Source organism: Brassica napus, chromosome A6 (assembly GCF_020379485.1).
Source record: "Brassica napus cultivar Da-Ae chromosome A6, Da-Ae, whole genome shotgun sequence".
Taxonomy (NCBI): Eukaryota; Viridiplantae; Streptophyta; class Magnoliopsida; order Brassicales; family Brassicaceae; genus Brassica; species Brassica napus.
The window spans coordinates 10,183,807-10,204,797 of NC_063439.1; the positions used below are offsets into that span (position 1 = coordinate 10,183,807).

At 34.2% G+C, this 20,991-nt stretch overlaps 3 protein-coding genes across 3 annotated transcripts; 1 reads left to right on the top strand and 2 right to left on the bottom strand.

Moving 5' to 3' along the window:
- Positions 1-3,555: 3,555 nt before the first annotated feature.
- LOC106347451 (O-glucosyltransferase rumi homolog) lies at positions 3,556-6,683 on the bottom strand. Its single transcript, XM_013786978.3, has 6 exons — positions 6,173-6,683; positions 5,265-5,872; positions 4,921-5,113; positions 4,419-4,483; positions 4,132-4,342; positions 3,556-4,038 (listed from the first exon to the last, which is right to left on the bottom strand). Exons 1-6 carry the CDS (start codon positions 6,371-6,373, stop codon positions 3,673-3,675), a joined length of 1,644 nt encoding a protein of 547 aa, XP_013642432.2. The 5' UTR covers positions 6,374-6,683; the 3' UTR covers positions 3,556-3,672.
- A 1,606-nt stretch (positions 6,684-8,289) lies between these two features.
- Positions 8,290-9,363, top strand: LOC106351647 (heavy metal-associated isoprenylated plant protein 31). The gene is made up of 3 exons (XM_013791416.3): positions 8,290-8,471; positions 8,614-8,695; positions 8,988-9,363. Exons 1-3 carry the CDS (start codon positions 8,466-8,468, stop codon positions 9,320-9,322), a joined length of 423 nt encoding a protein of 140 aa, XP_013646870.1. The 5' UTR covers positions 8,290-8,465; the 3' UTR covers positions 9,323-9,363.
- Positions 9,364-9,652: 289 nt separating this feature from the next.
- On the bottom strand, positions 9,653-13,189 carry LOC106351648 (probable polygalacturonase). The gene is made up of 5 exons (XM_048782607.1): positions 13,118-13,189; positions 12,513-12,854; positions 11,015-11,138; positions 10,678-10,923; positions 9,653-10,418 (listed from the first exon to the last, which is right to left on the bottom strand). Exons 2-5 carry the CDS (start codon positions 12,852-12,854, stop codon positions 9,721-9,723), a joined length of 1,410 nt encoding a protein of 469 aa, XP_048638564.1. The 5' UTR covers positions 13,118-13,189; the 3' UTR covers positions 9,653-9,720.
- Positions 13,190-20,991: the final 7,802 nt, after the last annotated feature.

Consider the following 20,991-nt stretch of genomic DNA (forward strand, 5'->3'; position numbering starts at 1 on the left):
GAATCATAGCTTTTGGTTTATTATATAATTTAAAAAAATTAAATAATATTTTGATATAATTTTATATTTTCTTTAAAATTCAAAAAACATCTCCGATTTAACCAAAGTAATTTCAGCATGATAAAATTTATTTATTTCATTCTTGATCATCTATTGGTAAAAAAAATTATGAAAGCTGTCGATGTTATTTCAAGAAATGTCAATGATTTTATCTTGGATGCATACTTATTTTTCACAACAACATTTATCCTTAGCATACTTCTTGAAATAATAATCCTACTCCACTCCTCACAAAACTTATAGCACCCTGGTCGCCCTCTATAATAACACGCTCTGTGATGTTGAAGCATGCTACGGTCCCCATATTATTTTTTTGACTAAATTCTTTGGTCCTATATTTATTTCATAATCTATTTATATGAATCAAATCATTGAACCAGTATTTATATTAATCTAAAAAGATAAAATCATACCTATAATTATAAATCATTACCTGGATCACAAAGGATATAATGAAAAAAGTCGTGGAAACACATGACTAAAGTTTTCATGGTGATAACCATTTTATAGCTATAATTATAAAATCATACCTATAATTTCAAAATGGTTATCACCATGAAAACTTTAGTTATGTTTGATTCACTACTTTGTTCATTATATTCTTTGTTGATTGTCATACTACAACTGTTGACATTAACTATTTTTTTGTAAGATATTGTTTTTAACTTTTTTTGTTTGGTGAATTCTTCTTTATTTTGTCTGATTATATATACAATAGCGCATATATATTAAAAGAAAAAATTGTTGTTCAAAGACTGAAAAGAGCGTAATATTTCCTATTAATTATGATAGATTTCTAATCGATACATAATCCAATTTTTGACTATAAAACCGCAAAAAGAGTACTAAAATAAAAAAAATGTTGTTCAAAGACTAAAGAGAGCGTAATATTTCCTATTAATTATGATAGATTTCTAATCAATACATAATCCAATTTTTTACTATAAAACCACAAAAAGAGTACTAAAATAAATAAATAATGTAAAGAGATAGTTTTAGGGATTAAAAAAATTCAAAATTTGGTGTTATTCATTTTATGATTTTAAAACTCATGTACTATTCAATCATACATATTTATAAATAGATTTGACTTCATAATAGATTTGAATAGTTTTTTGTTAAAAATATATAACACACAAATTTCAGGTAAACCTTCGTATTTTAAAATATTAATTAACTAGGTGACTTTCTCATGTTCATGCACGGACATAAATATTTATAAAATAAATATAATATAATAATTAATTGATATTTATTTTAAATTTTAAATTAATTTATAATTTATATTAATTATATCATATTACTTTAATTAAATTTTTATCTAATTGGTTTTGTTGTTTTACGGTCAATTTAGTTGTCATTTGGACATATTGGATTTTGTCTATTTATTTGAATTCAACTATAATATTTATTTTTTGTAAATATATTAATTTTTGATTAATTTTCTTATTTGCATTTTAGGTTGGTTGTTGTCTTAAATATATAAGTATATTTTATTAAGATTATGTATAATTTAAGATATATTATGATTAGAATGAAATAAAAAATAAACTAAAATATCTGATTCCAAATTACATAAATTAATATAATGATAATATTCTAAAGTATCATGCATATATATAAATTTTACAAAAGATCTAAATTCTAACAGTGAGTTAATATTTTATTTTTCATTTGTTAATATGTTTTAAGTCATCATATAATTTAAATTCATAAAATAAACAAAATAAATAAATTATTATTATATAAACAAAATAAATAAATTATTATTATATAAACAAAATAAATAAATTATACATTCTTATTGTAGTTACATCTATGATTTTATATATAAGTTGGATTAGTTGCTAACATGTTCATTTGTTAATATGTTTATTGCTAAAATTTATTTTTAGTTTTTTTAATATCTCTTAAAATATGCAGTAAAAATGTGATTGTATTTTATAAATTATATTATATAAGTAAAATAAAAATTATTTATTTTCCGTAATTTTAAGATATTATAGTAAACTAAATATATGAAAAAACATAAAAAAACATTTCAATAATAATAATAAAAAAATATTTTTTGTCAATTAAACCTATATATGTTTATGTTACTTAATTATTTTGTGTAATCATCTAAGAAAATATATAGATATATATAAAAAAATTCAGCTACTTTGAAAGTATATATTTGTATTGTGTAAAATTATGTTTTAAAAGAAAAATATTTCTTTTTCTAATATCAAGATCATTTGTGTGAACTTTTTTTTATGAAATCACATTATATACAAATATATATTTTCATCTAAGAAGATGTAGATAAAAAAAGTATTTTACTACTTCAAAAGTATATATTTTTTGTTACTTAAAGATATCTTTTAAATGGAATATTACTATTTTGTGAACTTTCCTTTTTTATGAAATCAAATTATATATACATATATTTTTCGTTTTAAATTATTTTTAAAACTTTATAAATGTTTCCTTTTTATTTATACTGTTATTTGGAAAATTTTAAAAAGTAAAGAATAATATTTGAATGTACTTTTTTATTTCATTATGGATATCGTAGTAATCAACCACTATGAGAGTTATCATGAGCGCGACACCTAGGAAAGTGACTTCTCAAATCTAATATCAAAATCATTTGTGTGAACTTTTTTTTTATGAAATCACATTATATACACATATATTTTTTCATCTAAGAAGATGTAGATAAAAAAAATTTATTTTACTACTTCAAAAGTATATATTTTTTGTTACTTAAAGATATCTTTTAAATTGAATATTACTATTTTGTGAACTTTCCTTTTTTTATGAAATCATATTATATATACATATATTTTTCGTTTTTTAATTATTTTTTAAAACTTTATAAATATTTCTTTTTTACTTATATTGTTATTTAGAAAATTTTAAAAAGTAAAGAATAATATTTGAATGTACTTTTTTATTTAATTAGGGGTATCGTAGTAATCAACCACTGTGAGAGTTGACGTGAGCGCGACACCTAGGAAAGTGACTTTTCAAATAATATTATAGAGAAGTCGACAAATTAGATTTTAAACTCAATAAATTTTTCATTAATTTATAAATTTTTAAATAAATTAAAATACATAAATAAATAAATAACATCCTCTTAGACGGGCCAAATTCGCAAGGTATATAAGTAACATATATATGAGAGACAGCAAATCTCATATGTTGGACAACCTTTGTGATTGTCACATAATCTATTAATAGTCTCATACAACAAAACTTTGGCTGCTATATTTTCAGGCTCGAGAAATTTCTGATTACTAATGATGCACAGGCACAGATACTGAAATTTTTGTCATGACATATCACTCAGCTCAGTAAAGAGCTTAGCCCATCAAGTTGTGTTTGTATTGGACTTTCCAATGAGTTATGTATCAAACCAAACCCAAGTTCAGTTCTCAAAGCTCTCTCTACAGAGAAATCTTATGCACTAGTACTGTTTGCTACTACAGTACTACTACATCATGGATACAGTTCCGAAAAATATTTCCAATTTTAAGCGTCTTCATGATAGAATAAAAACATCGATGGGTTTATATGCAAGTACATTTTTCTCTACATAACAAAACTGTAAACGCGAAACTAATTTTACGAACGAGTCTGGTTATGCTTCCTCCAGTACTTACTCTCCCACTGTTCGATTCTTCTAGCCGTACTCTGCCTCCTTTTCAGAACCGAGAAAAACGACGCCGGATCATAAGGAGGCGGCATGGTGCAAGGACCAGTCTCTGCAGGGTGTGTCACAAGCGATTCCATCATAAACTTCCGCTCATTACCATCCCTGGGGCACGCCATTGTCTCTGAGCAGAGCTCGGTGGAGTTCTTAGGAATCTCGGGTTTAAACCGGAGGAGTTTAGAGTATTGGGTTAAGAGATGGTACATGTAATCGTACACATAGTCCATCTTAAGTTCTTGCTGCACAAACTCACTCGCCTTCTTTCCTATGTCTTGTGCCTAGTGAGAAAGAAAATCAGCCAAGACAATACTTAGAACCTATATTCAATCAAACAGTAACGAATGTGTGTAGTTTGAAGTAATGTCTCTTACCTTTAGCTTGTGCTGGTTGCCCCAATCGACGGCAAATTTAATGGAGCGGCATTTGTCGTCTTCCTTGACGGGCCAATAGTGTTGACCAGGTAACATACCTCGTGTGAAGAAATCGTAGTAATGAGGGTTCACCAGCAATGTCACCGAGTCACAAGCAAGAATGTACTTCTCGCTCACCGACCATGCAGACCCTTCTATGTAAATCTTGTATCTGCATTACAAGATTCTTGCATGACCCATTTCTTACATGCAAAAGGTTCCCCTAAAAGAGTTTACGTGCTAATTACCTGTGGTGGCATTGGCTTGCCAAGTCTGATTGCTTGTAACCTTCCTTTGATTCCCGGGCCCAGTCCTATACAATGAACATACCAAGATAAAGCACGTAGAAAAATATATCTTAACATGGACAATCAACACACAACTCCAAAACTCCCAACTTTTTTTGCATCATAGTACATCAAGTCATCAACTAGTAATAACTAAACCAACCATATCAATGGCAACAAGATGCCGAGACAGCTCATACTCAAGTTGCTCAAAAATATATCTTTTATGCAATCCAGGACACTCTTAAGCAGGGGCGGACGCAAGGCTAACGGTACGGGGTCATGTGCCCCCTACTGATTTTTTATTTTCTTGTAGTAATTAGTACAAATATAAGGGTTGTTTCTACTTAGAAAATTATGCATAAGGTAAAAAAATTATATGCCCCCATCAATATGTAGTCCTGCATCCGCCCCTGCTCTTAAGTAGTTGAATCATAGAACAAGCGAGCACAGATTCAGTCACCTGTTGGTACAAACGAGCTTTCCAGTCATGCCCCTCGGAGACATTACACTTCATGAGATCCAGTCTTGTATCAGCGACCGTCGGATTCCCTTTCCAGTAAGCATAAGGCTCTCTGTCTACCCATTTGCTCCTCTGGTTGCCTTCTTTGAGTTCTTTCAACAGGCTCTCCCACGGCTTTATATTCACCTCAGCCCTACAAAACCAATGCAACTCTCACTGTCACAGCTATTTCTTAAGCTACAAGTTATTATAGGGTTTCATTTGTCAAATCCAAAACTATTGTGGTCAAATTGCAAGAACCATAAAAGAAATGGGTGCTCGGAGAAATAAGAAGAAGCGTTTACCATCCCCAATAAGACCAATCAGGAAACACGATGTCGAGCGTCTCGTTGTTCCCACAGTAACGGAACAGAGGCGGTGGCGTTAACTGTTCAAATCCGCCGAACGCCGCCGCCTTCACTACCGGCCAGTCAACGCAGTCAAACATGAGCTCGAGATCCGGAATCTTTCCCGGATACCTCCGTAGAAGCTGCACGAATCCCCATATCGTGAACACGTCTCTCGTCTGAAAAGCCTCTCGGAGCTTCTCGACGTAGATCCTACCGTCGATGATCGCAAGGCGGAAGTTCGCCGTCGCGTTGGCGCGCTCCAACGCTTCCCTCGTGATCCCGGTCTTCTCCCACGGCCGTAGATCCTCGTGGATCCAGCGGAAGTAGTCGGGACACGTGGCGGGTGGAGAACGTCCGGAGTCAGCTTCTCTGCTGCCGGGAAGGAGGCTCGTCGGATAGTTGTCCCTTGGGCAAGTTGCAGTGGCGTTGTCGGAGAAAGCGGGGCAGTTTAGTTTGAACTCCTTTGGCTTTTCCGTTATTAGCTTAGTCGACTGAGGGTATTTTGGGGATTCACTAGCTTTTAGGGTCTCCGTCACTAGCGCCGTTTCTTTCGCTATTAACACCTACGAAAAGAAGGTTAATAACTGAGTCGTTTTAGTAAATAGCGGTGGACAGTTAGTTATTAACTAAAACTAATCACGTCATTAAGGTTCCTAGATAGACACGTGTCAAACTGTCCGTAACTTTGTTTGACGAAAAGTAATGGTGACACGAGAAATCTGGCGCCACCAATATCAAATTCCATGTGGCAAAACAGGTCCATCAAAAACAAACAGGCCGAAACGACAAATGGCGTGTCGTTTTGAAGAATTAGCAAGAAACAGAACAAGAGTACACAAAGAATGTAATAAAAATGTGCATACGGAGGGATCGAGGAGGAGGCGCGTGGTGAGAAAAACGCCGAGGAGGAGGAAGAGGAAGAAGGAGAAGAAAGCGTAGGATCTGTTGGAAGCTCCGGCGCCGGTTTTGACGAGGGGAGACAAGATGGTGTCGAAATGACGAGAGTGCCCTCCCGATGATCCATACGACGGAGAGTTCCTCATCGTCCCTCCTTGCTGTTGCATGCCAAACAATGTGAAATCGACAGGTGAAATGAGAGAGGTCAGAGATTAGAGAGAGAAAGAAAAAGAGAGCTTTTTGTGAGGAAAACGAAAGGACAAAAGGTTGCAGAATAATGTGAACCAAAACAAGAAAGGGTTGGTTAAACTGATTAATTACTTTTTTAATGCAAGACGTTGAAGGGTGTGCACCTCAAAATGTCCTTACTTCTTTTTAACCTTCTCGTTGTAATGGGAAACAAATTGTTTTATGATTTCCATTGTTTCGCAATGGTTGTTATTTATTTGAAATTGAAATTGTAAACCGATGATAAGGCCTAGATCATGGCCAAGTTCTAGAAACTAGGCCCATGCCCAAAATAAATACCAAAACCTTTGTATTGTTTTAAAGATGGGTTATCAGAACCAATCAAATGACATATCTTATCTTTTTCCGGTTTGGTTCATTTATAAAAAAAGTGGCAACAACTAACAAAACCGACTACCGAGCATTGAGTTTGGACCACAATAAAGTACATTAGAGACGCATGTGATTTCGAGAAAACTGGACCCTTTTGTTTATTTTCCAAGTGCTTTGATCGACGATCTGGTTACGACATGACATTTACATATATATATAGAGCTGTACTGGTCGGAGTTCACTGTTCAATAAAGGGTTTAACGTTAAGCCTGACCCTGATACATCACTATTATATAAAAAAGTGTTTCGATGAGATCTTTTGAACTAGTTTTTTTTCTTTTCAAAGTTAATGGACAATTAGGTGTCAAGAACTTTTGGGATATGTTGTCGTCAATTGCGGATTGTCAATACAAACGGTTACATATACCATAATCTTGGCTCCCCCTTGATTAAATGGAAACATAATGATGGAGAAAGGCAAATAAACGAATCATGAATGACAAAGTCTTTCTAGGAATGCCCTCTTTGACAATTTTGAATTAAAGATCATGCTTAATCACTATATCATATCCCTATCTTAATCACAAACGCCACATAAGAAAAAATTTTAGTCTACGCTCTCACCTTTGGCATGTACCTTATTTCACTTCACAATATTATTCACAAGGAGTTATATTCAATAAGATATCTATGAAAGTCAAATATCTGTATTTGAAATGAGTTTGCTATCCGTTTTTTCTATTGTACTCAGAGACGCTCTTTGATGTTCACTATCTTTATCGTACAGTAATATAATGATTCATAATGCCTCCAACTCCAAGAAATTAATAGTTGATTTAATAGACCTAATAAACCAAAAGATAATATAGTTTATAGGTTTCTAGATTTTTGTTATTTTCCGAAATGATATTTCTCAATTATTTCAATGTCATTATTTCTTTTTTTAAGTATATACATGTCGTGATAAGATTTGAAATAAGAAAGTGAAGGGTTCACAAATAATATCTTCTTTATAGTAGGGATCACTTCTTCTATTATCAACTTCAACTAACCATTTAGCGTTTATAAATTTGGCGGTGCCATATTATTCATGTAGGGCATGTATATTACTTACTAACATTATATTAATTCACCAATAATCAATCTTGATACATCCATATAAACTGGATACATTTAAATGAAATAAATGGTACCCAAAATGGTTATGGATATGCGCTGGCTAAATACTTGAACTGTGAAATTGTGAGTCTGTTTAGTCATTTATCAAATGATTGGTTTTGACTCGGACTGGTTTATTATCCAGGTTATTATACTTCCGGTTCTTGATTCTACTTCTAGAACTCTAACCAGTATTGAGTGACAAAGAAAAATACAGGGTAATATTACAAGTGACTTGAAGAGAGTGAGAGCGATATGATTTGGATGGCAGAGAAGAAATCCTAAAGGCAAAAAGCTCACGCCTTTTATCTTACTATTTCACGCGTGCTGTGTTCTTCCCTTGTCTCCCCATTTCACAACCCAAGAACCCTTTCTATAATAACAAACACTATAGTAAAATATCATCAACATAATAATTTAAATTATTTTAAGTTTGCACACATACATAATGTACCTATATATATATGCATACACAATATGGAACCTTTATATTCTGCTTCCTTCTCTATAACTGAGCACACTTGAGGGGAGTTTGTAAGCATGTCTGTGAGTATCTGCTCCATTCCTATCTTCTTTCTAATTGTCCTTCGTTTTACAGTTGCAAAAATATTTCCATGTATTTATAGAGACATACAAGGCTACAAATAAATAAATATAATATTACATAACTGAGTTATATGTGTTGTAGATGACAGTGGAGATAAGAGTTCCAAACTTGGATTGTGAAGGATGTGCTTCTAAGCTTAAGAAGACTCTACTCAAGCTCAAAGGTATGAAAGCTTTTTGAGTTTTAATCTTTATTCTGCTAACCTCAATCCAAGTAGAATCTTAGAACCAAAGTAAAACTAAATCTTATATGAATGCATTATGCATGGAACTATATATATTCTTAGTTCAGCCAAACTAAGAATTGGTTTGGTTCGCGATCGCGTATATGGATTTGAACATCTCAACCAAAAGTTAACCATAGAACCGATCTAACTGGAAAATTGATTTCTCCAGTTCTTGCACGCGGTTGGATGTTTTAATAAGTTTATCCGGTTATTATTGGTTAACATGCAGGAGTGGAAGAAGTGGAAGTAGAGATGGAAAGCCAAAAAGTGACAGCTCGAGGATACCGGTTAGAGGAGAAAAAGGTTTTGAAAGCGGTACGACGGGCCGGTAAGGCAGCTGAACCGTGGCCATACCGCTTAGGTAATAGCCACTTTGCATCTTTCTATAAATATCCATCTTATGTGACCAACCACTATTACTCCGATGCCCACCGTACCGATCCCACCGGTGGTGTCCACACTTTCTTCCACACTCCGGCCGTTTACTCCGTTGCAGTGGCCGGCGATGAGATCGCGGCTTCGATGTTTAGTGATGATAATCCACATGCTTGTACCATTATGTAATCTTTTTTTCATCATATACATAAAAATGTTTTCTTTGCACCTTTTTAAAACCAAGTGATTCCAAACCCCAGACCGTACTGGGAACTAAGTAATGTCTGGTACATGTGCCTTTTAAAGACGTCTACCGTAGCCAACCACGAATTGTTCATCTTTGTCCACATTTGATTTTGATTTTTGGTATTTTTCTTAATTTGTATTGAGAAAGTACATCTAATACTTCTTGTTTTATATAGAGTTCTTCAAAATGAAACTATTATACTTCATAATTATAATCCAAATACTTAAAACAAATTCTAAATTTTAAAATTAATAGAGGGTTCACCAAGATTATTTTTGCTATAACATTATAAGAAACTTTTATTTAATTCAGTTTCATGTTTCACTACAATTATTGCATATCAAAGAGAGCATTTCTTCAAGACAACACTCTCAATCGGAATCAAATCAGATGGAAACATACAGTCCATATTCTTCCCTTCAGTTTTCTTCTCCGGCAACAAACTGCACGGCTCAGGCTTAACTCTGCTCGTAACTCCAGCCACATCAGTACAGTTCCACTGCACCTCCTTAGGCTTAGCCGACAAAGTTATGTTTACATTCGAAATACAAATACCCGTAAACGGATCTTTATCAATCCCAGCGAGACTAGCCGACATGGTGACGTTCTCAGCCGTCATATCACTGAAATTGATGTTAGAAACTTCGGGCAACGCCTTGGGATCGTACCCTTCGTCAGGATGCTGGTTGTAGTTTCCACTCATCCAGAAAACGTATTTCATCGTCTTCATCGTGAATCTCCTTGCGTAAATGTCCTTGACGTAAGCGCCACGTCCCGCAGCGGTTTTGATTCTGACGGAGGATTCAGTGTTGATTAGTGTCACGTCTTCGATTCTGACGTCTTTGATTCCTCCCGACATCTCGCTTCCTAAGGCTACTCCTGCGCTTTTCGGGGAGATGCATGTGAGCCGTCTGATCGAGAGTTGTTGAGTCGGCATTCCGAACTTGATTCCGTATTCGTCCCAACCACTTTTAACGGCGATGCAGTCGTCTCCGGAGACTATGTCACAATCTTCGATCAGTGTGTTGGTGCATGAATCTGAAAAGGACCAAATAAGAAACAATGCCTTGTGAGATTACAATACTGCGACGTGGGATGATATGCAAAACTATAAAATATATTTAAAATGCCACTTAAGCATGGAGGCTATAGACAATTTATCAAAAAAAGTTAATATTTTTTTTTTGAAATTTGAGAAACTATATTCATATATATATAATTACGTTTTAAAATTTTGGGTTGAAGACACATGTTTCATCTGCACATATGATATAAACATTGTCACATAGGATAGTACCTGGATTGATTCCATCGGTGTTGGGAACATCAACGGGAGCGATAATGGTGATTGATTTGACGATGACGTTATTACAGTAGACAGGATGAATATGCCACGACGGAGAATCGACCAAAGTGATATTGGAGATCTGAATATTTTGGGAGAACAAGAGTTCGATCATATACGGTCTAGTCAAATTAAACTGCTTCTTTTTGAATTTATCCCACCAATACTGTCCCTGTCCGTTGATCGTCCCGTTGTTACCTATTAGAATTAGAGTCCAAGTTCAATATATTAGTACCTTCCGGTTTACAGTGCGAACCGGAAATTTGTTGTGATTGTATTGGAAAATTACCGGTGATGACCACGTCGGTTAGGTTTGTACCGGAGATGAGACTGTTGAATCTCCCGGTTCCGGTTCCATCCCTTCCTTTTCCGTACGATGGCAGTGGAGCGACCACTGGCCATTCAGATTCATCCTGATACAGTATTTGTCAAAACCGGAATCAGTAACTTAATTTACAGTAAATCTTCATGAATCGAACAGAACCGGATCCAATACAAGCCAAAGCAGAAACTAATATAAAAGGCAGATCTTCTACAAATTTTGCTTTGAATGGAGATGTATTTACGAGATACTATAACATTAACTAGATTTTGATCCGCACACCCGTGCGGGTGTATTTTTTTTTTTTAAATATGATGCTATTTGATTTTTATGTCACTATTTAGGGTTGGGCAAAAAACTCGAATTCGAAGAATTGAACCAATCCCAATCCGAATAAGTAGTACTAAATCCGAACCGAAATTGATTAAATATCCGAATTATTCAAAATTTTGGTATTTGAAGAACTTAAATCTAATCCGATCCGAACCGAAGTATTTTGGGTATCCAAAATAGATTTATATACTTATATATATATTAATTATTTTTAGATTTTATATATATAAAAACATCCAGAATATATATGATACTTTTAAGTTTGCTTAAATTCTTGAAAATATATATACAAATAATCAAACATAAATATCTTAAATAGTTAAAATATACTCAAGACTCCAAATATACTTAAATAATTATTAATTCTCTATCCAAATATTTAAACCAAACCTATTTAAATTGATTATCCAAATAAGAACCAAATTTTCAAAGATTTGAAATAAACACGAAATCCCAAAAAGATCCAAAAACGAACCCGAACGCCCATCCCTAATCATTATATATATATATATCCTATATGTGTCATCATAGGTTACAAAATATGTGTTATCATATAATTAATCGTATTTTATACGTACCATCAAATAAGTTTTTTTATAATTAATAATATTTTATACGTACAATCATATAAATAATCACATAAATTATATTTTAAAATTTAATATGAAATATAAAAACCATAATTTAAGTTGGTGTTTGAAATTGTGCTTTGTATTGTATTTTTCTTATATATATTGAAAACATTTTTATAATAGTTATTGGAAAATATGTTAGTAAAAATTAAATTTTGAATATATGTTTATTTTTGAATGAATTTTTGATATAAATCAGTTTTAAATTATTATTTTGATGTGAATATATATATCACATAGACCCATTTCTTTTTAATATAATGTAATGGACTTCCAATTTTTTTTAGTAGCATAAGCCCATTATTTTTTTTTCTAATTTACTGCTATCCATGTTTCTAAACTGTACTATTTTTAACTACTATACATATTGCCAAACAATCTCAATGTGTACTTCAACTTTAATAATATAGATATAATAGATTTTCCACATTGCTTTGGTTACTATTATTATTCTTTATAATTAGAAAATTGAACAAACCGTATAGAACATAGTGAGTTACCTGAGATGCAAGGATGGTGGCACCTTTTTGGATGAACAATGTGAAGTGGCTGGTTAGGTTAAAACTTCCGGTGAGCCATTTTCCAGGAGGAACTACGAGTTGAGCTCCACCGTCGCTCGCCAGGTCGCTGAGCTTGCTTAAGGCCGTTCTGAACGCTTTCGTATTGGAAGTTTTCCCATCTCCAACTCCTCCAAAATCAGTTATTACCGCCTTGTGTTTCCGGCAATTTAATGCAGGAAACTCAATCCCGGAATACACCGAAGGATGGTGGCTACGTGATTCAATCGTCGGGAAACAGAATATAGCAAAAAGGACTAATATACCAAACACTAGCCTAATCATCTACACAAGATAATAGAAACATGTAAGAAGAAAATTAATATCTAAGAAGATGTTGGATATGAAAACTAATCAAACTAATATTTTCATAAGGATATTCGATATTTTATTGTATTAGATGATTTTGTTATAATCAAAACTTATAGAAGCTACGCAATATTCATCTTCTAAAGAGCGGTTTATAATACATACTAGCGGATATATAAAACTACGAACTTCGGCAGAAAATATATAACAGTGTTTCTCTAACAAGAACTTTTCTTTACCTTGAGATATTTGAAGTAGCAAAGGAAAAACAGAGGAATGTCTTCCTTCTGGTTTGATTGTTTGTGGAAAATGAACACGACAGAGTAATATTTATAGATTTCAAAAAGATAAGAATGCCAAATAAGGATTATTAAATATTCTTTTTCCGAATTTTGAATTCACGTAGATAATTGTTAAATAAATTTTGATATTGTAAATTAACAAGTTTGCTTATAAAATAACTGTAATGTCTAAACAAGGAAGTAAAAATCGAAACGCCTTAAATATATATCTTAAATTTAGTACAATTATATCCATGATACAATTCTAAATTTGACCTCATCTAGAATATTGGGATAACTACTCTTACTCTAGCCTAATTCTTACCACATTTACATTTTGACCACTAGATTTGAAGATATATGTTATTAAATGCTAGATTTTAATCATTTTATACCTTTGACAAAATTGGAAAAGTATCCAAATTATATTTCCAGTTTAATTTATTGACTATTTAGAAGTATCCTAATTATATTATTGGTGGAAAGCATTGTGCATTTTATTGAACTTTACTCTATTGATAAACAATAAAATCATCAATTATAGTTTTGTACTATAACTATGTATGGAATCGTTGACAAAATCATTTATTTTTAAATAATACTAAAATGGTTTTAAAATTTAAAGAACTAACATAAATAAAAAAACTTAGTTATCACAATTATTGAACAAAAAAAAGTTATCACAATTAAAAAATGGTAAAATCTATTTTAGTATTATTTCAAAATAAATGACTTTAAAAAAATTAATAACATAAATATAATGAGGATTTTCTTTAAAATTATTATGGCAACGGCAACCCTAACTAACGATGGAGAAAGCGATAACTCTAGTGATGACAAGGATCAAAATTTCGCAACAAAAACAACATATCTGAGTCAAGGACAAGAAGGAGCACCGGTGGAGAACCCAGATTCTTCGAAGGATTTTCAGGCTCTTCTAGGAGTGGTTGGTAGCCTGAGCAAAGGGGTTGTGGACCCGCATTCACAACCAAGTTAGAATGATGCTTCTCCTTAGAAGAAGAGTCAGAAGGTAGGAGAGGCATCATAAGCGGAGGTGGTTGAGATTGTAGATGGGGTCACATCTATTCAGATCTCCGAGAAGATTTTCGACGAGGCTAAGCTTTTTTGGAAGAGCTTTGTGGTGGGTTACTTCATTGGAGATGCACCTCTGCATAATCAATTCACGCAACAGTCAATCGCATCTGGTCATCTCCAAAAGCAGGAATTAAGAATGATGTTCAGTTCATCGAAAAGAACACAGTGTTACTCCATATTGAGAACAGCCAGATGAGAGCGCCAGTACTGCATAGGAAGTATTGGCATATAGCAGATATCCCATTGGTGGTCAATGTATGGTCCCCAGAATCTGCTATGAACCCCCCCCCCCCCCCCCCCCCCCCCCCCCCCCCCCCCCCCCCCCCCCGGACCTCTCAGCTATGTCATTGTGGATTGACCTCGAGGGAGTTCAAAACAACCTTTACTCGCATAAGGGTTTGAAATGTCTCTCCGGAGCAGTTGGTCGGTTTGTAAAACTCCACCCGAATACTGAGAAATGTGTAAGATTGGATGTAGCGCATGCTTTAGTGGAAGTGGATCTTCACAAGCCACTGGTGGAGAAGATTTCTTACAGTGACATAGCATGTAGTAAACATGAAGTTGAGGTTGTATTTCCATGGATTCCTGTTCGATGTAGCATAAGCCGTAGATGGGGACATAAGGGTCAGGACTGTGTTAGCAAGGAAATAAAAATAATGCACAAGAGCATAGAGGTGGAAAAGACTGTTATTTTTGTTCTTGTTCCGCAAGAAGTGGGGAAGACTGGCATAGTGGAGGGAAACGCGATTGAGGATTTGATTCAGGACCTGGAAGCACTAACTCCTCAAGCTATGATGCAGGGTCCAATGAGTAGTAGTGGAGACATGACTATCAGTCTAGGTGATCATAAGCTAATAATCTCGAGTACAAAAGAGGTTCAAGGTATCTAACTTTTGAAGCCTACAAAGGGTTTTCAAACCAATGTCTCTGGAAATTGGGCAACGATTCATGGCAGGAAGTAGAATCTCGATACATGAGTAGTTGAAAGTGTCGAAAGAGAAGGGGTAATGGTATCACCTTCTCGCTATAGTCCCTTATTGGGAATTGAAGAAGATGATGAGGAAGTAAGCGAGGAGGTGGAAAAGGAGATAGAGGAGGGAGAGATACAAGAGAGCAAGGCAGAGGGTAAGAAGATCCAGCGACCGCAGACGCCTCATCGAGGGAAGCGCTCTGCAAATGGTTATGCACAGAAAGGATCTCGTGGTGCAGCTTTACGTTCTAAGGGACTGATGTTAGCGGGTAGACAAGGTCCTACCAAAAAAGCTTCCTGTAGGAAGTTATTACTACATTTTTTCGCATAGAATATGTGTGGCTTTAACATGCAATGCAAGCACAGAAGTCTACGAACATGGATACAAAAAGAAAAGCCTTATTTTGGATGTCTAGTGGAAACGAGGGTACAAGAAAGTAATCATCAAAGGATATTGTCTGCAGCTTTGCCTACGTGGAACTATATCACGAATTATGATTATCATCACCTTGGTAGGATCTGGTTTTGATGGGATACAAATGTGGTGATTACGAGGTTGCACATGAGAGCTCAGGTTATTACATGTGCTATACCAATTCCAAGCACAGAAGAGCAATTTATTTGTTCTGCGGTCTATGCGTTCAATACCATAGCAGAGAGGACTGAACTTTGGGAAGAGATAAGGGAACTAGAACTGCGTACGATCATCTGAACCTGCCCTTGATTGTCATAGGAGACTTCAACGAAACATTAGCATCTAGTGATCACTCTCGAGCGTTGGACTATCACACTGATCAAAGGGGTATGCGACATTTCCAGGAAGCAGTGACAGACTACTCTATCACAGACCTACCTTATACATGAGCTTTATTCACCTGGTGGAACAAGAGAGAAGCGGATTCAATTGGAAAAAAACTTGATAGGACACTTGTTAACAAAGAATGGCTAACCCGATATCCCTAGTCTTATGCTCATTTTGATGCTGGTGGAATTTTAGATCACACCAGATGCCTAAGTTGAGCTGTTGGTGCTACAAATGAAACTAGGAAGCCTTTCCGTTCAATTACCTGGCTGATAATCAGGATTTTTTCCCGACTAACCAAGAAGTCTGAGAATCCTCGGAAGCAATTTACCACTCTAGCACAGCTCTATCTTGTTTCCACCAGAAGTTATAATAACTCAAACATCCCCTTCGCGCTCTGAACAAAACCCATTATTGAGACTTGCCATCTAGAACTATGAGTGATTGACATGCAAAATTTATGTTCTGATTGTCAAATCGTAAGAATATATTCTAAAGAAGGACTTTTCAACCTATATAAGAGAAAGTGATGTGAGTCATTTAGCCAGTTGCTAAACCATAGCATTGTCTTCTTGCTTTCTAAAACACTTATTCATATGGCTGCGATGAACTTTATCTCAAGAAATTTTTGGTTTTAATTTTTCAGAAAAAAAAACTTGAAGTTTCTTTTATATAAAAATGACAACATGTTTTTCTATATGTTTTAATATATTGTTAACGTTTTATTTTATAAGTAATAGTTAAGGGCATCTAAAACAAGTAACCTAAAAGCAGTAACCAAAATTTAAAAAAATATTTAATTAGTGTGGTGCTATAACCTTTGCATCGGCAATTTTGGTTGGATTTAGAACATAATATTCATTTATATTCTCTGTTGTATGTCCAACCCCTGTAGACTGCATGGCTGTTGGACATACTGTGTTGTTTGTTGAGTCTTGCTCATAACTTTAATGAAAAATACAAAACATTTTTGGTAAGATATCCTTTACTGTTAAATCATCTGTAAAAGAGAATATAATAATCACTGGTTTATTTTGATGATTAGTGGGTTTCAGTTTATGATTTAGTTAAATTGCAGAATAATTGTTCAAGATATTGAATGTTACTTTCAATTGCAGGGAATTTTTGATCTTTAATCTGTTTTGGATACCAGATCTATCCTTTCTTTTTTCACCAGATTCAATACACTGAAATCTAGTCACCGACGTATGATACAGTCATCAATTTTTAAATTTTACTTTATTGGAAATTTTACGTCAGCCACCTGTAAAAAGATGAAATTAGTAGAATTGAAAGAGTAGTTTTTTTTTAAACACATTGAAAGAGTAGTTAAAAAAAAAGATAATAGCAACTATCGCAAGTTGTGACTGCGATTATCTGAAATATGAGCTTATAGGGTACTTTTTGTAAATCAGGTATGTTATCTGTTACATTTCAAAACAGTCCATGTACAATAAACTGAATAAATTTAAAATATTACATATGTGAATATTTATAAAATATATGGTTGCGATTGTACATTACAAATTAGTGCTTTATGTTCAATGTTTCAAGTTTCATTAGTAATGATCTAACGATACATAATAACAAAAATATTTGAATATTACAAACTAATTTTTAATCCAGTTTATACATAATATCCACAAAATGGTATCGGTTACAATATATTATCGGTATCACAATCTCACTCTTTGCAAGGCGCATGTCTCTACCTAGTATGAATTATGAAAGATACCTGAGTGACTTGATGGCCAAACCTTTCCAAAACATAAAAGAATAAGAATGTTTTTCAAGTTTTGTTTTTGAGAAGAACTTCAAGTTTTGTTTTTGAGAAGAACGAAAATTATTAATGTTAAGAGAAATAAATGCTGATGGTGAAAATCAGTTGTCAAAGTGTTTTTTTAAATAAATATGGTATTCTCCGCATTTGATGAAAAACTCAATATAGAACAACCACCAGTAGTGTTTGGACCCACAGTTGATATTCTGAAAGCGTTCGGCTGGAATGTACGGTGCCTACCAAAGGTTAAGCATTTTTTTATGATAATTGGTGTCAAAGTGTATAGCAGTCAAGAAAAATCTGCAAGTGAGAGGGCTACATGGGGATATATATTGTGCCAGATGTGGAGATACAGATGAATCGATAAACCATGTGTTTTTTTAATGTCCTCCAGCGCCCCAGGTTTGGGCCCTCTCACATATATCATCAAATCCAGCTATTTTTCTCACTAGTTCTCTCTTTACAAATATGGATCATTTATTTTGGAGAGTTCACTCCAAAATGGATTATCATCAATTTGCATGGATTCTATGGTATATTTGAAAAGAAGGAATAATAAGATTTTCAGTAATCTGGACATTGATCACAAGGAGACACTCAAATTTGCAGAAACAAAATCAACACACAGAGAGGGCGGCACAGCATGTAGAGGCTTTGAATCTCCCGTCAATTCCAGGGCATTGGTGTGTTTACATATGGTTCTTGGAAAGATAATGAGTTACTCTCAGTACAAGATTGGTATAGTACTCTATAATGCTTTGATGGTTTGATGGGGGCAAGAAATGTAAGAGCTAGTCTTTCTCCTCTTCACTCGGAGGTGGAAGCGCTACTTTGGGCAATGGAGTGTATGAGAAATTTATGTCAGTTTATGATCACGTTTGCAACAGATTTTTCTCAATTGATGAAGATGGTTTCGGAACCACAAGAATGACCCGCTTTTGCAAGTTATTTTGAAGAAATTAAGACCCTGTAAAAAAGTTTTCTCAGTTCAGACATTCATGTACCCAAAACGCAGAATTTGAAGGCAGTCTAGAACGAAGTGTCAGGAAATAACCGTCTTTTGGCGTTCACATGAATTCAGAGTTACTAGTGTGGTTTACGGAATCTGTTTAAGTTGATGACAACAAAAATGAAAAACTCAATATGTAATGAAAAATTACTCAGAAATAAAATAATATTAGAGGCGAGTATCTTATACAATAAAACAGACTTGCCTCTCTCCTCATTAAGCCACGTCAGCATAGAGAGAGGGGCTTTTTGCGACACGTGTCAGCTCATCATTCTTCAACTCTTTCTTTCATTTTTAACAAAACTTATACGGGCCAGCGTATATTGTTCACGTTTATAACCGAAAATGTCTTCTATTTGGGCCGTCCTGCAGTCATATTATTCAGGCCCAGTGTAAAGTTTCATCATCGTAGTAATATCGGCAAATAGAACTCCGCCGCAGCTATGGTTTTCATTTATGTACTCTTTGAATATGTGCATTAACGTGATTTGACCACTTGCCCACCATCTAGCATTGAATCGACCTTTTCATCTTTCACGGTAACGGGCGGAAGCTCTTCTATATATTTGCAAGATCCCCAGTGAAGTATTTGCTAAATTGTTTTCTTTTTCTTTTGTTTCATTTCTTCTTGAGATTGTTAGGCATTTGGATACGATGATTTAGTCGACAATGATAGGAATTTAGGGAAGATTGTGCTTGATCATCGGGCCGTCGACGCTGTGCTCTATGATTGAGAACGTCGCTTTGATAAAGGCAAGCTTCCTCATCTTCTTCACTATAAAGGTAATTAAATCCCAACTTATAATCTCTAACCTCCTTAAATTTTCAACTAATTGTAACATGCACACTGGTTTTGGACCAAATAGGAAATCTTTATTTATGTAATTGTGAATACGGTCATTCGTCTATGGCTTCAGTCGGTTGGTTTGGAACTGTAGACCTTAAAGAGGGCTAGGGCCGCTGTTCCATCAAAGTGCGTTGATTCTTCTGCTAGCTTGCATTCTCCTTTAATTTCTTCTTCTTTTTTTTTAATTCGCAGGGATCGACAGATAAAACAACGCTTATGGTATAGAATTCAGAAATTCAATAACTATACGTTTCTGGCTTTACTTTTCAAGTCCTTTTCATATTCCTCTATTTTTCCGTTCAAATGTGAGATGTTTTTAGTGAGTTTATTACAGAATCGCATGTTGAAATGTAGTTACAGTGACGAATATGCTTATTACTTATCGATATGTCATATGGACGGCGTAGCGTTGACAACCAAGGTATTAAAATCAACTATAAACAGAGTACTTAACCACTCTGAATTTGGAATACCAGTTTCATGACTATTGAGTATTTACCCTCTCTTTATGTGCAAGAGTTAACTCACATATTGGAACCATGAGATTTAGAAACAAATGAATAATATATGGTTGAACTGTTTTCTTCCGGTCGTACTGATATCTTATCTTAATTATTTTGTATTTTTACAAGATTCTAAATTGATTTAAACTTCGTGATTGTTTAAGAGATGCAGGGAAAACATTTTGTAGGAAGTTAAACGGAGAAAGTCAACAACAGGTCCGAGCTTGGCAGATGAGTTGGTAGCTTGAAGAAGACTTTTCTCTTGGAATATTTGCAGTTTAGGAGTTGTTTTTCATAAGTAAAGGAGTTGTTATCATAAGTAAGAGTGCCGAAGGTCTTTGGGAATTCCGACTGAGGGTCGTAATCATAAACAAAGCAAAACGTAGGTCCTGAGGTGTTCTTAGATCGCAATTGAGAGTTCAGCAGATCTTCAAGTGATATTTGATTTATAGATTTTTTTTATTCATATTTGGTTATCCGGTGTACGTTAGTTCTATTTTGCAAGTCATCTTTTTACATTGAATAAGAAATTACCGAGATTTGAAGGTAGGATTGAGAGTTGTTATTGAAAGTTTGTAGCTTATGTCTTATCAAACGGTTCTGCTACTAATTTAGCAGTTAAATTTTGGACATCTCGAGGAATGTGCAGCTGATTGTAAAGCTCGATCAGTATGAGTCAATGAGACAATGCTATGAACACTTTTTAAGGTAATTTAACAGTATTAGTAGATAAAATGTTAGTCTACCGGTTCGAAAAATACACCAAAAATTGCTCATCTGATGCTTGATGTGGAACAGAAGTGTTGTTTCTTTCTTTTGTGATGAG

Coding starts and splice junctions, on each gene's coding strand:
- LOC106347451 (XM_013786978.3), bottom strand. CDS start 6,373: ATGCAACAGCAAGGAGGGACGATGAGGAACTCTCCGTCGTATGGATCA. Junction 5,873..6,172: donor GCCTCCTCCTCGATCCCTCC/GTATGCACATTT, acceptor TTCTTTTCGTAG/GTGTTAATAGCGAAAGAAAC. Junction 4,484..4,920: donor AAGCTCGTTTGTACCAACAG/GTGACTGAATCT, acceptor TTCATTGTATAG/GACTGGGCCCGGGAATCAAA.
- LOC106351647 (XM_013791416.3), top strand. Junction 8,696..8,987: donor GACTCTACTCAAGCTCAAAG/GTATGAAAGCTT, acceptor GTTAACATGCAG/GAGTGGAAGAAGTGGAAGTA.
- LOC106351648 (XM_048782607.1), bottom strand. CDS start 12,854: ATGATTAGGCTAGTGTTTGGTATATTAGTCCTTTTTGCTATATTCTGT. Junction 10,924..11,014: donor AACCGACGTGGTCATCACCG/GTAATTTTCCAA, acceptor TAATTCTAATAG/GTAACAACGGGACGATCAAC. Junction 10,419..10,677: donor CACCGATGGAATCAATCCAG/GTACTATCCTAT, acceptor GGTCCTTTTCAG/ATTCATGCACCAACACACTG.